The sequence below is a fragment of the Harpia harpyja genome, chromosome 9 (assembly GCF_026419915.1).
Source record: "Harpia harpyja isolate bHarHar1 chromosome 9, bHarHar1 primary haplotype, whole genome shotgun sequence".
In the NCBI taxonomy this organism is placed as follows: Eukaryota; Metazoa; Chordata; class Aves; order Accipitriformes; family Accipitridae; genus Harpia; species Harpia harpyja.
Genome location: NC_068948.1, coordinates 22783229 through 22799031, shown reverse-complemented (window position 1 = coordinate 22799031; position 15803 = coordinate 22783229). Strand labels below are relative to the sequence as shown.

General features: G+C 45.3%; 1 protein-coding gene across 7 annotated transcripts in view; it reads right to left on the bottom strand.

Annotated features, from left to right (window-relative positions):
* PLEKHG4 (pleckstrin homology and RhoGEF domain containing G4) overlaps positions 1-15803 on the bottom strand; it is a 95542-nt gene that overhangs the window by 25458 nt on the left and 54281 nt on the right. For all 7 annotated transcript variants that reach the window (XM_052796771.1, XM_052796773.1, XM_052796766.1 and 4 more), the window contains exons 10-13: positions 15391-15539; positions 3527-3665; positions 899-1021; positions 173-364 (exon numbers count right to left, since the gene is read on the bottom strand). In XM_052796771.1, coding sequence (XP_052652731.1) covers positions 173-364; positions 899-1021; positions 3527-3665; positions 15391-15539 — 603 coding nt within the window. The remainder of the gene's footprint in view (positions 1-172; positions 365-898; positions 1022-3526; positions 3666-15390; positions 15540-15803) is intronic.

Sequence of the window (15803 nt, the reverse complement as noted above, 5' to 3'; positions counted from 1 at the left end):
TTGAAAAAAATAACTGCAGGCATGTAAGCGTGCGGGGGCTTTTGCAGGTCGTAGATCAGCTCCCTGTTGGTGCACACACTACGTTTCACACCTTTAATAAACAACCAAGCTCTGGACTGAGTCTGAGCAGGCTTTTTACACATTCCTCTGTGCAGCAGATGCCTTGTCTTACCTTGTCAAAGAATTCATACAGCCTGACCATCTCACAGATTTGGTGCCTGTTTTCATCCAGTTCAGTGCAGAACTCCTCCAGTTGATCTTTGTAGGTCTGCAGCTTTACCCTGTAAGAATGTACATCCACAGAGGAAAAGTCTTCCCATCGATCCATCTTCTTTAGTGCTTCCTGCCCTCTTTTGCAATATTCCTGAAAGCAAAACAGGATTGTGTATGAGGATGGAGACCTGACAGTAGATAGTCTTCAAGGTCATTAACAGCTAGGGCTAATTAGACTGTATTTTAAGGTTCAAATCACATGAGCAGGGGTGTACTTGTTTACAGTAGAATTCTGGAGCCCTGACCTCTTTTATGATTTACGCTAGCCACACAGCAGCTTGTAAAGGCCTACACAGCAAGGCCACAGGTCAATTAGGATCAAAAAAAAAAAAAAAGGCAGTGTTACAAGCACATCAAGGGAGTAACAAAGAAATCCATCTTCCATCACAGTAGTTATTTTCCTCAAGACTGGCAAATACCATCTACTAAGGTGCTGAGCTGGTGTCTTTGTCTACATAAGGAGAGCAGGGAAGATAAGTAGCGTGAAGGAATGACACACACCTTGGTGATGAACCCTCTACCAATGCCATCTGAGCATCATGGGTTTAGGTGAGCACATACAAGGCACACATGCTACCAACTCAGACTCTGGAGAATATATTTTTCCCGATCAGACAACACTTACACTGGCAACAAGATCAAACTCCCTGAACTGTTTTTGTGCTTGAAGCAGCATCTCCAAAGAATCATCCAGGTTGATCGTTTCCTTTAGCCGTTTTCTGCCAACATTCTCGATCCAACTGCTGACCTAGGAGAAAAGGGAAAAGCCCCACTATTAGTCACCCTGTGCTACTCACCAAGGTAGGCCTTTATATGGAAAGAGCAAGGAACTGCTCTCACAATGCTGGTCATTTCATTACTGGAAAGAATGTGCACGTGCACTTCTCCCGCCATCTTGGCATTTCAGTCTGAGCCTCCTGCTAGAAGTTTTTCCACTTCAGGTTACTGAGTAATTGCAAAGCTCTGCTGTTACTCACTCACCTTAGGCATAAACAGGGCGAGTAGCTGCTTGGGCTCTGTTTCAGGTGAGCCATGGCCTAATGCAAGCTCTACAACCTGCAGGCTGGCCTGATATTCCTATTAGTGTTACCCCAAAGTGTGATAAAATCTCCCTGCTGCCAGACTTCCTACATCACTTCCCTCTTCTGACCAGCAGGACATGAACTACGTCAGTGTGAATGTACTGACGGATTCTCCCCATCTGCAATGTTTCACGGTTCTCTGGGACTCTCAGCTACTGGCTTTCTGAAGGCAGCTTGCCACAAAGCTGTGCAGTAACTGCAGGTTCCTCGACAGAGCCTAGCCACTGCCACAGTTATAAGCCTATATCCTCAAACACAGGTAGAAGACTAACAAGAGTGTCCTAAAAGCAAAGAAAACACAGGAGGCTAGGCAGGGTAACACAGCATCTCCATCAACAGTGGGTTTTAAAAACAGGCTAGCAAACTTGTCTGCAATGCTTCAGGCATAGCTACACCTGGGGAAGGGACAGACTAAATGTTTTATAATGCCCATGCATCCTGTTTTCCTGTATCATCTAAATCCATATCCCAACTCAATCCCACAGTCAAGGGCAAACTCCTAGTCTTGTGGACTGAGAGGTGGCCTGTGCTCATGGAACAAGCCCATCGGCAAGAGGAGGAGATGGCGGTGGGTTCCCAGGTTGTGACCCATACTGCAGAGGGGCACACTGCTGCTGTCTAGAGCTCCCAGGCAGGCTTAAATGCAGGAGCAGCTGCTGCCACCATTGATGATCTGCAAGTAAAGCAAGCTGGGAGCAGTCAGTTTTGCTCAATTCAATCAAAAAAAGTTCAGCTTAAAGCAGGGACAGGTTGCAGAGCCTGCCTTTGTGCCTTTTTTCATTTCTGTTTGGTATTAGGAACCTGTGTGTTTAAGGGAGTCTTTACTAGGTTCTTGCATCACACTTCTTGTCCTGAACACATAGTGCATGGCGCCCAAGTGTCTACCTCCAAATGGGAAGTCATTAAAATTCTTGGATGCACCTCGGCCTGTGAAAGCAACAGGTAGGCTACAGCGTCCTTTGCAAATCCAGTTCTCTCCAGAGGAGACAAGCCCAGAATCCTAGAAGGGCAATGGTGAAACTGGTCCTAGTACTGATCTTTAAGAATGCAGGTTCCTAAGGTGAAGTCCAAACAGCACACAAGCCTTCACACACACAGGGTAATAAGTGATACATAAAACTTCTCACTGTTGACAAGTTACAGCAAGGAAGACTATGCAACTCCATAATCTCGAGGTTGAACTCAGGATTAAGGATCTGCAACACTGAACATCTGGGATCTGCAACACTGAAAGAACTGATGAGATCTCATAGAACGCTCAGACAGCCTGAGCTACTTTATGACTTTTTAAGGTTCTCTACCTACACAGCTACAGGTTTCAAAGGTCCTTCTGAAAGCCAGTGCCTGTTTGCTTCAGTTATCCCACAGCTGTAAAGAGTTTCAATGAGCACCACATGAATGGAAGTTTAAGCTCCCACAGAAGTGCAGGGGTGTGTGGGGGGGTTGAGCACAGCTCTTGAGCTAAGGACAAGAGGCTGTTCCCCTGCCTGGAGACTGTATATAGGGCTGCATCAGAGGCAAAAGGAGCGTGCCTGGGGCTGCACCCAGAGGGGAAGGAGTGTGCCTGGGGCTTATCAGATAGCAGGGACCTGAGCACTGCACAGGAATCTAAACAGAGTGCACAGCAGGGACGGGCTGCTAGTGTGGGGTATGCAATGCATGGGTCATTCAGCAGCAGGATGTAGGCGAACCCTACAGGATGTACAGCCTAGAGGGGACACACGGACTCTTCATCAGCTTATTGCCATTGCTTTGCTCCTTCTCAAGGTGGACCATGAAGGATGGCTCCTCAACACTCTTGGTGACCAATGTGAAAAGACACCCCACTTCCAAGTGTGCTGCTTACCAATAAGCCATTACACTGTGGCCTTTAAGTATGTAAAAACATCACAGATGTTTATGGGGTTTGACTGATCCACACCTAGAGAGCAGCCAGAATACTTTTACCTGGCATCAGGAGATAGCAGGAGAAACAGTGGCTTGGCCCTCAGCACATGTGGGGGTGGGGAGGGGGAAATCTATCTTAAATTCTTATGTTCAGTTGTTCTTTTTAAGAGTCTACAGGCATCATTCTACACCTTCACACAAGAGAACAGGCCCAGTACCTGCTGCGGGACACCCAGTCACAGGGTGGCAGCAGGCAGTCACTGGAACCAACAGACAGGCCTTACCTCCTTAAAACACTCTTCCACTTTCTCGAACTCCATCACCAGCTCCAGTTCCTGGATGCGTTTGTTTGACAGCATCACCAGTCGGTGAACACCCTCATCAACTCGATTATAAAGCACGCTGGCAGCATCAAGTGCGTCTCTGGAAGGGGACACAAGTCTGGTCAAGGGTTTTGCATTAGGTCCTTCCCCCAGCACTTCATGCAAACATGACCTGACCTGGCTAACAGCAGCGCTTCAGTCACCCTCCCTGTGGGACCCATAATGGCCATCTCCATATGGAGAACAGAAAGAGAATAATGCCGCTCCCTGCACATTCCCACGATTCACCACTCTGATCCCAATGCAGACAACCTGGCAGGAGGGACAAGAGCATCTCCTCCCAGCCAGGCTCCTTGCAAAATTTACTGTACTTGTCACACTTTCAGACAGGATACTCAGCTTTTCATAAATGCAGATTATTGTGTTAATGGGCTTTCAGAAAACACAGGCTCAGGCAGTCTCAGCATCTAAAACCACCATTTGAATTTAATTTAAATAAGTAAATAAGCAATCACTAGAAAGAAAATCTCTCCTAAATGACAACACCAATGTAAAGCACCTGATGCCCCACTCACTCTCAGGAATTTCTGCCAGCCAAACAAAAATGCAAAGCATGCAGCACCCCAGAGCCAAGAGGAATTTAATTTTACAAAGACAGAGCTCCCCGTCTTCCACAGGCAGCTGTGCTGACCAAAGCCCAACCAGCAACACCATGCGGCACCCTCCTGGCCAGCCTGGCCACAATTGAAGTTAACCTCCTCAGTGCACAGGCAGGGATGGAGAGATTCAAAGTAGAGCCCAGTGCCCTTGGATGCTGGAGCCAGGGACTGAGCACACCCTTTAATGCTGGCACAATGACTAATGTTAGCGAGCTCCTTCCAGATGCGGGCAGCACAGCTCCAGCACAGGTTCGCATGAATTATAGCCAGGATCCACGATAGCATTCAAGAATATTCTTTCTTTGTGTCCCTAAACTTCTCATATTTCTTCTGCTTTTAGATTTCCCCTCCTTTTACAAGTATGGATTCAATGGACACCTACAACGAAATACTACAGTCTCCTTCAGCTGTGCTCTACACCAGCATGTTCAGCTGCCTGACCACCTCCTGTACTCACTCTAAACCAGCTTTCATTTTGCAATTGTCTTACAACCTTCTTATGAGAGCTTATGAGAGCGTGGCTTTTTTATTATATTATTAAAATTATCCAAAGCACTTGTGAAACAGGTAGCTAATAAAACTCTGAAAGCTTTGCTCATGGAAATTAATACAAACAATTCAGCATACACGTTTCTTTCTTTCTTGGGTTACAGGCAATCTTGAACCTATGAAATGCAACTGAATAGGAGCACTTAGTGGCAACCATCCTGTAGTTTTTAGATAGTACTTAACTGACATGAGGTAGTGCAACAGGTCTGGACAACTAGCTCTGCATAGCAGAAATCCACAGGATTTTTCCATTCAGAATTCTACCCCGTGTGCAACAGCCAATTTCTCAAACCTCAGGCTCTCAGATACTTTTGTTTTTCCTCTTCAAAATGCCATTAGACTGAATGAATTTCTTCAAAGTGCAGCCAAAAAACCCCCGAATTGTTTCTGGACTAAGATCAGTGCTACTGCAGTGCAGAGCAGACAGGTTCTCTACAGAGAATCTCAAGCTTCAATGGAAAGATCCAAGCTGTAACGCTGCTCCCGCATTTCCCGAAACCACCATAAACAAACAGTGATGATATGAGCTTTCTGTTTTGTAATCCTTTCCTGAGGATGGACCCAGATCCAATCCAGGAGACTCACAGCAGCAGAGCCATAACCACTGTCCAAGCTGAGCTCTGGAAAGTATGTTCACAAAGCAGGCTGTGAAGGCCAGTTCCCATCAGCAGCAGTGACACAGCTAGGACAGCTAATGAGAAACAGTTTGGAAGATCACTGGAAGTTATATTCAGCAACAACATTAAAGTCGTTAGGTTTTGTGCAGCAGAGCGTATCTGTGAGGTCCTAGTTTCTGTATAAGGCTCCAGCACAAAACAATACTGATGGCCAGACAGGCAGACACCCTTCGGTCTTAATCCCACAGGCCTGAAGTCCCTGCTGGCATGAATGCTCTCATCCACTCAGGAAAGCACACCAATACACCAAATGCTCTTCCTCCCACAGGTACAGACAAGCAAGCACCTGTAACTTCAGACATTACAGGCTGTTATATGTAAACATTTGCAATTATCCTCTTGTGAGGCAAAATATTTTTCCAACCTTTCTCTGAGCTTCCATGGAAATCACTTTGGTGTTGATGCTACTTCTTTGATGGCACTCATCAACAAGCTAGATTGACCTGCTCTACCTTTCCATAATGGGAGTCCTTATGTCCACCCAAGCCCATGAGAAAGAAAGCATGCATGGTTTTGACACTTAACAAGATATTGCAAGATGGTAACCTTATGACGTAGCAACTGCAAACAAGAGTTCCAGCTCTTGCACTGGCTGACCTAGCACAGAGTGGGGTCTGACATAGGGGAAGGGAACCAGAGAGTCCCACTCCTTTCCATACCCGATGGAGGAAACAGGACTCCAGTTATCTCAAATTTGAGCAGTTTTCCTTGACAGGAGTCAGTCACAACCTGGGCTGCAAGGCTCTAAATACTCCAGATTCCCACACAGCAGACAGCACATTTCCCAAAGTCACAAAACATAGGCTTTTCTGAAGACAACAATGCAACTATGGGAAAAATCACCCTCAAGGTAGAGGGATAGGTAGTGATTACAAAACAAACATGTGTTAAGTATTTTTTTATAAACAGAAATTGCAAGCTCCCTGTGTGAAGAGAGAAATTCACCATGCCATCACGGACAAGACCAGTCTCTTGAAGCACACTTGAGATCAGTATTGGCCTTATGACTAACAAACCACACCAGGGAAAGTGAGGGTCAAAAATCCAGCAATAAAATACTACTACTGGCCCACACACCAAGCCCCAAGGAGCCCAATTCAGGAGAAGAGGGGCTTGGGCGAACTGCTTGCTGCTGAGCTGAAAGACTGAAAAAAAATCCACCCCAAATAGTGCTCTTCTGGCCCCACACATATTCCTTCCACAGAAGGAATTATCCCAGATTATTGGCAATACTAGAAAAACAGAGCGCCAGACTCTGAAGATCTCAGTAAGACCAAGCCTTCCTTGCATTTGCAGAAAGTGGTAGGGAAGAACCAAGCTAGAGCCTCCAGTTTAGAAGTGAGCACTCAGCCCTCTGAGCCATCCAATGCAATCCATGTCCTGGCAAATAATGTGACAGCTATACACATCTACACATAATCAGTCATCTTCCCTCTATCTCAGCTGATTCAATGGTACTAAAAGTGACACCTGTTACTGAAAACACACATGGAAAAACCTTTGCTTTACTGATCCACAGGCATCTCAAACTTCGTGTCGTGGTTTAACCCCAGCCAGCAACTAAGCACCACGCAGCTGCTCACTCACTCCCCCCCCACCCAGTGGGATGGGGGAGAAAATCAGGAAAAGAAGTAAAACTCATGGGTTGAGATAAGAACGGTTTAATAGAACAGACAAGAAGAAACTAATAATGATAACGATAACACTAATAAAATGACAACAGCAATAATAAAAGGATTGGAATGTACAAATGATGCGCAGTGCAATTGCTCACCACCCATCAACCGACACCCAGCTAGTCCCCGAGCCACGATCCCCCACCCCCACTCCCCCCAGTTTGTACACTAGATGGGGCGTCACGTGGTATGGAATACCCCGTTGGCCAGTTTGGGTCAGCTGCCCTGGCTGTGTCCTGTGCCAACTTCTTGTGCCCCTCCAGCTTTCTCGCTGGCTGGGCATGAGAAGCTGAAAAATCCTTGACTTTAGACTAAACGCTACTTAGCAACAACTGAAAACATCAGCGTTATCAACATTCTTCGCATACTGAACTCAAAACATAGCACAGTACCAGCTACTAGGAAGACAATTAACTCTATCCCAGCTGAAACCAGGACACTTAGCTAGAGTCAGTCTAGGATGCATTTGGGAGTTTATACTATAAGCAGGGACTGGACAGAGAATTCATTTCAGGTAAGAGGGCTGGAAATTAGCTCTTGTTTTTATCTGTAAGTTGGGTTGTTTAGGGTATATATCATTATCTAAAATCCCTTAGTCTTGTCATTTAAGTAATTTTGTTTTCTGTGAATGCTTGTAGCAGGCTATTGATACACTTATCAGGGCACAACCTGACACCCTAAGGCTGCCCCTTCTCCTGGTCCTGCCAATGGTTTGCTGAGTGACTGCACACAAGCCACCCAGGAAAAAAAAAAAAAAAAAAAAGTTTCCAAACGGCTCCTCCGGGCTCAGAGTCCCAGAGGGACTTCAGGTGTGGCCTTACACCATCCCTCCTCCTCCTCCACCAAGTTCCTCCAGCATCCCAGCACCTCAGTCCTTTGTTTCAAGGTCCAGCCATGCTGTTTTCACATGTTCTGCCTCGCTTGGCAGGCATTCATTAAAACCTCAACATCTAGTTGTTGGTCTTTGTTGCATCTCCAAGGTAACTTCATTCATATGTTGTCAGCTCCTGACAGTTCACTTTTACCAGCCCGACAGGCTCTCTGACTAACATCTATCTTTTACTTATTTACACAGAGGAAAATATAACCCTTTCCACCCTTAAGTATAAAGTAGGTAGGCAAATTGAGCCAAACAAAGAAATCGCTCTCAGTCCATGGGAAAGTTTGTTTTTTCGATTCACTTGGGCACTTCCAATGCTCACAGAAAGTATACATTGGGCATTATGTGTGTTATCCCAAGTCTCCATACATGTTTACCTATCTACACACGCCCACCCATTTGCCGATTCATATCTTAAAAACTTCTTCCTAAATCATTTCTAGTATAATAGTAAACTCAATGATATCCTGCAACAGGTAGTTTAATGGGAAAATGATACCTTGCATAAACACCTATTTCTTTCTCAGAGTCAGACTCAGAAGGTTTTCATTCCTGTCCTTCATTGCTTTCAAGACAGCCTGGAGTAAACAAAGCAAATATTGTAAATTTGGTTGAAGAAGAAAAAGTGACTTCCATCCTGCCACACAAAGGGAAACACCTGGTTGTTAAGGACCTTAAAGATATTTTAATAGAGGCCTGTGCAACTCTGAGGAAGAAAAGCAGAGAGTTGTTTGAAGTCAGTGGAAAGTCTCATCTAAGCTTAGATTTGTTTGAATGCATTGCAATTTCCCTGCACACGTGAGTGTCGTAATAAGAGTCTTTCACTACATTCTTCCACGGTCAAATCATCCAAAGTAATTTTGCAATAGTGCAGAGTCAATATAATTTATAGCAAAAAGGAGTAGCTTGATGTCAGTTTATGTTTCCCCAAATCCTATTTTCACTGGGCAATTATCCTTTCAGTAGAAAAGGTTCCAAACGTCTTCAGTTTTCTGGAGAAGTGCCAAGCAGTTGTATAATGGTGGGGTAATTTTAAACCTGTAATTTAGAAAGACCATTTCTGTCTGAATCCATCCTTCAAAAAAAGCTAGCCTTGGAGAGTTACACTTTAGATTTCAAAGCAAAATACCTGATTTGTTTTCGAAAATAAATGGCCACAGAAGAGGCATCCAGCAGGCTTGCACATGCAGGTGCTGCATAAGCCATGCCTGCTGATGCCAGCGAGATGCAAACAGAAGAGCGCAGGGAGGGAAGCAGCAGAACCATTACTATTCTGCAACTTACTGTCTGCCCCTTGAAAAACTGCTCTAGCTAACAGCAAGAGGAACAGCTAAAGTGAAGGCTAAAACCAGAGCTTATCCTCTGACTAACCTGGGTCAATTTTAAAATGGCAAAAATTTGTGGATGGAAGGAACATAACACACACTGCCTTTCATTAGTGTATTTGATGTTTTTTAGGCAAGTATATTGCGGCTAACTTGCCCTGGAAAAATCAGATATCCCTGATCATTCTGTAATTTAAAAGAAACACAGTCAGACATTACAACATTAATCTCATCTAGTCTTCCACTCCTGGTGCTGAACTTCCCTTGTGGGTGTCTCTACAGGTTTTGGCAGAAAAGGAATAGGATCTGGCAACTACGAGATTTAAAGGATGGCTTGGTCCAAGGACATCACCCAGATCATTTGTGCTGATGCCTTGGCTACAAATCATTTACACATCCTGAGCAATGCTTCAGGAAGAAATCCTTCCAGCTTTGCAGGGAAAGTCCTGTGTGCCTGAGGGCTGTTTTGCAGGAAGAGAAATGCATTAGAGCCATTCTCGATCATTAATGCATTTTGGTAGCAACCTACATGACTGCCATATTTCTAATGATTCCATAAAAGGAGGTCAAACTCAAATGCACACTCCTGCTCTTCAAGCTGAAAACTGCACATGCAGCTGAGGTTAAAATTCACACTGGCCATGGTGAAGCTAACACAGATATTGCTAAGTAAACTGTAATTATTCTCTGCAGCACACAAACAGTCATGGTGGTTTTAATTACCTAATAAAAGTATTTGAGGAACTGGGTACAGTTTTTAGAACCCTGAAGTGTCCTTAGAAAGGCACAGAGGTCAAACACCAAGTTTGGGGTTGCCTGTGGGATTCCTGGCATTCATGATGTGAACAGTGGATCTAGCTGAGACCACAAACCTGATTGAATCCCTCCTCACTGGGTTACCTGACAAGCACATGCACTGGGAACAACCCATCCAATTAATACAACACACCACAGACCATAATTGCTGAGAGAATTCTATTCTAAGCACAGTTCATTTAAACATATTTTTAAACAGAAATGCACTCTGAAGTCCTTTTAAAAGCAAAGGGATTGATGCATACAGTTAAACAAGTGTCCAAGAGCAGTCCCAAGCTGCAACGTTTGATTCTTTCCCCAGCCTGGCTTGCATTCGGTTACAATAAAACTTATGTTCAGTCTCTGCTGATTTTAAATCCCAGTAAGATCCATAAAACAGACTGGAAAAAAAAACATTATATGAAATCCCAGACCAAGAAGTAGCCTACTTATGGGGAAAGCTCACCCTGCAGTGGAGCCTGAGATAGGATGAGGAAACACCATTCTGGGAACACCAAGCATCAAGCTGTGGTTTTCTCCCAGTCATAAAAAACTCCTGCCTCCAAACCTTGTCCCATGCACATTAACCTATTTATGTTTGTATTTGTTATCTAGGTCAACTGCACTAGTCTAACAGCTGTGTTCCTGGAGTTAGGACCACCAGAGTTTCAAGATGCCCTGCTCAAATATATACCTACTGTCGTTTAAAGCCACACACCTATTTCCCTGATACATACTCCTTTTGCACACTCACAGTGTTTATGATACATACAATAGCAGTGACTGTGCTATCAACTACCGCAGAAACATCTACCCCAACTCAGCCATATAAAAAACAGTGCTTGTGGGATGGTCTGGGGTGAGCCAGGAACTTCAGGCAGTTCAGCTAACATCCAATACTGGAAACTTTTTGCAACTTTTTCCATAATATTTTTAAACAGATACACAGTGTGTCATTAATTACCTAATGCCCTGTTGGCATGACAAACATTGCAAAAAAGAACAAGCAAACCCAGAGTCCTCTGGGTAAATTCCCACTGAATCCAGGAAGATTTAGGACATAAGCAGAAAATAAACAGCAGAAAGGGAGCTGAGGGGGATCATCTCATGAAAAGCCTAAAAGAACAACAAAAACTTACCTAGACAGAACTCTGCAGTCTTTTACCTCTCTGCAAATGCCACAACTGGCTCCACACAGCACTTCATACACTCAGAACAACAACGGCTCCACTCTCCTTTATGTGCAGAGCAATGAGGTTTGTTTAATGCGAGCGTAAGTGCTTTTTACCAGCCTAAAACCACCACGCAAACAGAGGGAACAGGTTAGACTGTAACGAAAACGAAATGAATACCAAGCAGCACCGTATATGTTTGGATAGAAATGTCGCCATGTGCTCCTCCCTCCACCTGACACAAACAAGTAAGACCATGGAAGAGCACTGCCACCCATGCACTGCTACAGGCCAAGGGTTTAGTGTTTGTCAGCATCTTCTGTGTCGCCAGCAACAGCACAGAGGCATCTCATGGCAGAAAGCTGCCAATCTTTGAGGCCAGGATTTAAGCGTGTATTTTCATCTCACTTTAAGGTATACTGAGAGCTTGTCCTAACCAAGAGATGAAGGTTTTAGGATTAGGTCCACAGGAGAAACATGCAAAGGACACCTACCAATGAAAGGTGCCTCTTGCAGACCATGTCAGGAATGTGCACTATGGCAAGTGGTAGCATGAGAGGTTTCCAAAGCTCCCAGAGAGGCAGGAAGATGAGCAAGCACTAGTTAAGCAAACCAGGAAAATGGCATCAATGAGAGGGACGCAAGCACTGCCTTCTTTTGAAGCAGGTACAAACACACAGAGTAGCGACCATCAGACTGGCCACAGCACAGACAGAAACAAACTCATCTCTAAAGCAGAAAGGGGATGGTAGAAGACAATAATACCTCCAAGAAGGATTTCCCAGTGTAGGTTGTCTGGCCATGATTACCAGCATATGGCAGCAGCTGTCAGCTTGCAGGTGCACACCTTCTACCTTCCAAACCAAGAATACCAGCCATCCCAGTCTCCCCAGACCGGGACTTACACACCAGACACCTGTCTCCCCTCTACCCTTGCCCCCAACGTGTCCCACATTTTGGATGATCAGCTTAGTCTCTCTGCCTCTAAGCCAGACAGACAGAGCTTCAGACAGTTCTTGTGCAGTCCCTTGGCAGGCCCTCCTGGAACCCCTGAGAGCCTGTACATTATCCAAGTTTACTTCCACCGAAAGGAGCTCGTACGCCACTTTGCAGAGTGGCATGTGCCTGCCTTGGAGCATCCCAGGAGTTGCTACTAACAGGAGTCTTGCTAAAGACCCACAAACATGAGCTCCTACAACACCACACAGCTATAACCCACTGCACCATTAACTGGCCACAGCTGCAAGCAGACCTAGTGCCTCAATACTGTGCGTGGAAGCCAGGCACAAGAACTGTAGAGGCTGTTAGCCGTAAGATCACCCTCTTTGTTGCTGTAATTGAGCCAGGTCCAGCATCAGGAACCTGGCAGCTGCTGCTCAGGAAGTCTGCTCCACACTGCCATTACCTCCACTCAGCTCGGGTCCCCACCCAGGGCTTCCAACCAGATCACCAAGCCACACTAAAAATACCCAGCTCACAAAACCAGCTCTTGGCTCTAGCCACTCCACCCTCAAAGTACAGAGACTAACTACACTGCCTTCTGCAAACAAGAGGAGAATTCAGTCCTCCATCTATTTATAAGCTGCTTATTCACAGCTTGCAAGCACAAATTCTTTTCAGATGAGGAGCTTGGGGGAAGAGATTATGGTTTTTCTGGTTCCATGTTACACAGAGCCCAGCACCCAACCTGGTCATTCCTTCACCGTCTGAGGTTTTTCTCTTTCTTTCAGCTCTCACATCTAGTTTTGTGGCTATCTTGCCCACCAACATGCAGAGCGTGATGCAATCCCACTCCTGTGCCACACTGAGAACGCCAGTTTGCTGGTAAAGCAGTTGGGACTGTCTGCTTGATCAGGCTTTTGCACCACAAAAGAGAAGAAAAAACTAAAACAATGGGATGTGACTAACACAAGAGCCAAAAGGTGACTCAGAAGGGTAAAGCCACTTGACTTGCTTTTGTAAACAAATCGATTTCAAGTATTGGGGGAGTGGGTGTGGAATTAAAGACTGTTAAGCATTGATCAAGATTTTACAATTCAAAGTTCAGGAAAGCAGTACAACAGAACCTGCTGAGTGCACAGACACAACCAGTCCTGTGCCATTTTCACATGTCACCAGTCAAAAATCTAGTATTAGACCCACACACGTCAATAGACACTCCACACTAGCTTAGTAGGCCAACTACAATATTTTGTCCCTACCCTGCTTTGATCCCATCTGTTAAAGAAGCCTTTGGAAATCATAACCATAGGAGCCTTTACACAGTTAGCAGAGCTCAGAACCTTTAATATCTGCACACCAGTTTGGAGAGAGGGAGCAAGTGCAGAGCCATGGAGGATCTAAAACCAACAGTGCCTTATACAGAGCTCTCTGGCCAAGTGATAGAGCTCCCCCCCCATTTAAAAGGATCCTGGAACAAGGAAGAGTGGACTTCTTTAGTCCTCTGCCTCAAGGCAAGCATTTCCTCAATTAAAATACTGCATGGATTTTAGTTTCTGCAACTACTCCACAGGCTAGAAGAGGACTAACTTTCTCCCATTATATTTATTCATTTACACTCCTCAGGCTGGAGAGGGCCACATATTTGACCTGTAGCATACACTCTCCATTCATACTGGCAGGCAATGAATATAACCTGAATTAAACAGAGAACATGCTACACAGCCTCAGCATGTGCCCAAATGCTGTGCAATCAAAGAATTATGTGTGTATCCCCCGTCCCTGCCCTTGCTAAAGTAATCAAAGCAGTAAATTATCCTTAGGGGCTCTGTCAGATCAGGTTTCAAAGTTGATCATTTCCCTGCACAAGAACACAGGCTTAGCTTAAAAACAAAACAAAACATAAAAAGCATGCACATTCTCCCCATTCTCCTGACTCTAAAGTTGCTGTGTGTTGCTTAAAGTAAAATTAAAAAAACATACCGCAACAACCCGCATTATCTGTGCTTCTCACATCGTGTCAGAATGAAAAGGCTTTAGTGTACTAATTCTACCCAAAATTGCATCAAGGGTACTTCACCAGTCCAGCAAGAAAATTGTGTCTGCATGGCCTGCCAGAGCTGCTGACAGGAGTCACAGCGAGCAGGGAAAAAAAAAAAAACGGTTACACAGCCTATCCTCACACTCCCCTCTCACTCAGCACCAAAATGCCAACCCCCGTCTCCCCATGACGGGTAGCAACTTGCACTGTCATCCACTTGCTGAATTTTCAAAGAGAAATGTTGGTCTTTTCCCAGTGTTTGGGTGACATACCCTTCAAGTTATTTTGTTATCTTCTCTCCATTCCCTCCCTTAAAACCTCCCAGCTCGCGATGGCAACAGAGAGTTTAACCAGAGCAAGGCTGCAGATGCACGGAGCCATTACACGCCACTCTGCCATCCACTACGCCCTTGTCTGCACCCACATGCCAGCATTTATCTCACACTGGGGCTGGAAGCTCCAGGGTGCAAGGGCTGTCTTTCTACTTTGCTGTTTGCACAACACATAGCACAGAGGCCTTCACACGCTGATAGGCTTCAGGTGCTTTAACAGTACAAACAGGAGTTGTGCAATGCCCTGGGGGTTTCAAACAGCTTGTCTCTCTGTCCCTGCTTCTCATACCAATTCTGCAAATGGGCAGTGAACATTTATTTGTGCAAACCATACCAATGTGTGAGGAGATCAGAGCTTGCTTCAGCCAAAAAGCATTCCTTGCAGTTAAGGTCCTTGGAAATCCCCTTGCATAAGGAGTGCCTTGGTAAATCACACAGCCGTAATACCATTCATCACTGGCATGATCAATTAAGGCTTGTGTTTTAGAGGTGCACAAAATATCCAGCCCTCTCCCCACTACAGAAGATGAGTCTGATTTGGCTTGGAAAAGGAATTTTACCCTTCTAAGTAATCCTCCCAGACAAGTTCTTGAACTGGGAAAAAGCAGTCAGGATAAGAGTAAAATTCATTACGCTTCTCACCTTTGCTGTTATCAACAAAAGTCCTCACTACACGAAGCTGCTCTCTAGCCTGCACCAACGATGGGTCACCTCACAGAGACTCCCAGTGCCTGCTTTTTGCTCATCTTCATCTCCTCTTCTCCCACTCTTGGGGCTCACCTGTAGTCATGGGTGAGGGTGACACAAGACTCCTCCTTCCTCAGTCTGGCCAGGAGCGCTCCACCCTCCAGCTGCAGCCTGACCAGCCGTGCGTCTTCAAGAACGTTCTTCATCAACTGCCTATAATTCCTCAGCAGCACAGCTGCCTCCTGGAAGGATCGCAAAAGTGAGATGAGCAGTTAGTGCAACCTACAGGCAACAAGGGAACAGGCAAAAACCAGCACCCAGCCCAAAACACACACAAACCACATCTCACCTTGGCCCACCCTGGGAAAGAGGGAGGATGGTTGCCACAGCTGTTTCTCTCAAGCCTGTCAAGTCCAAAGTGATAAACAGTGCTCCTTACACTCTCTGTACCTTCCCCACCGGGCTAAAATTGAAACCCAATTCCTATCATTGTCCATACTCCATTT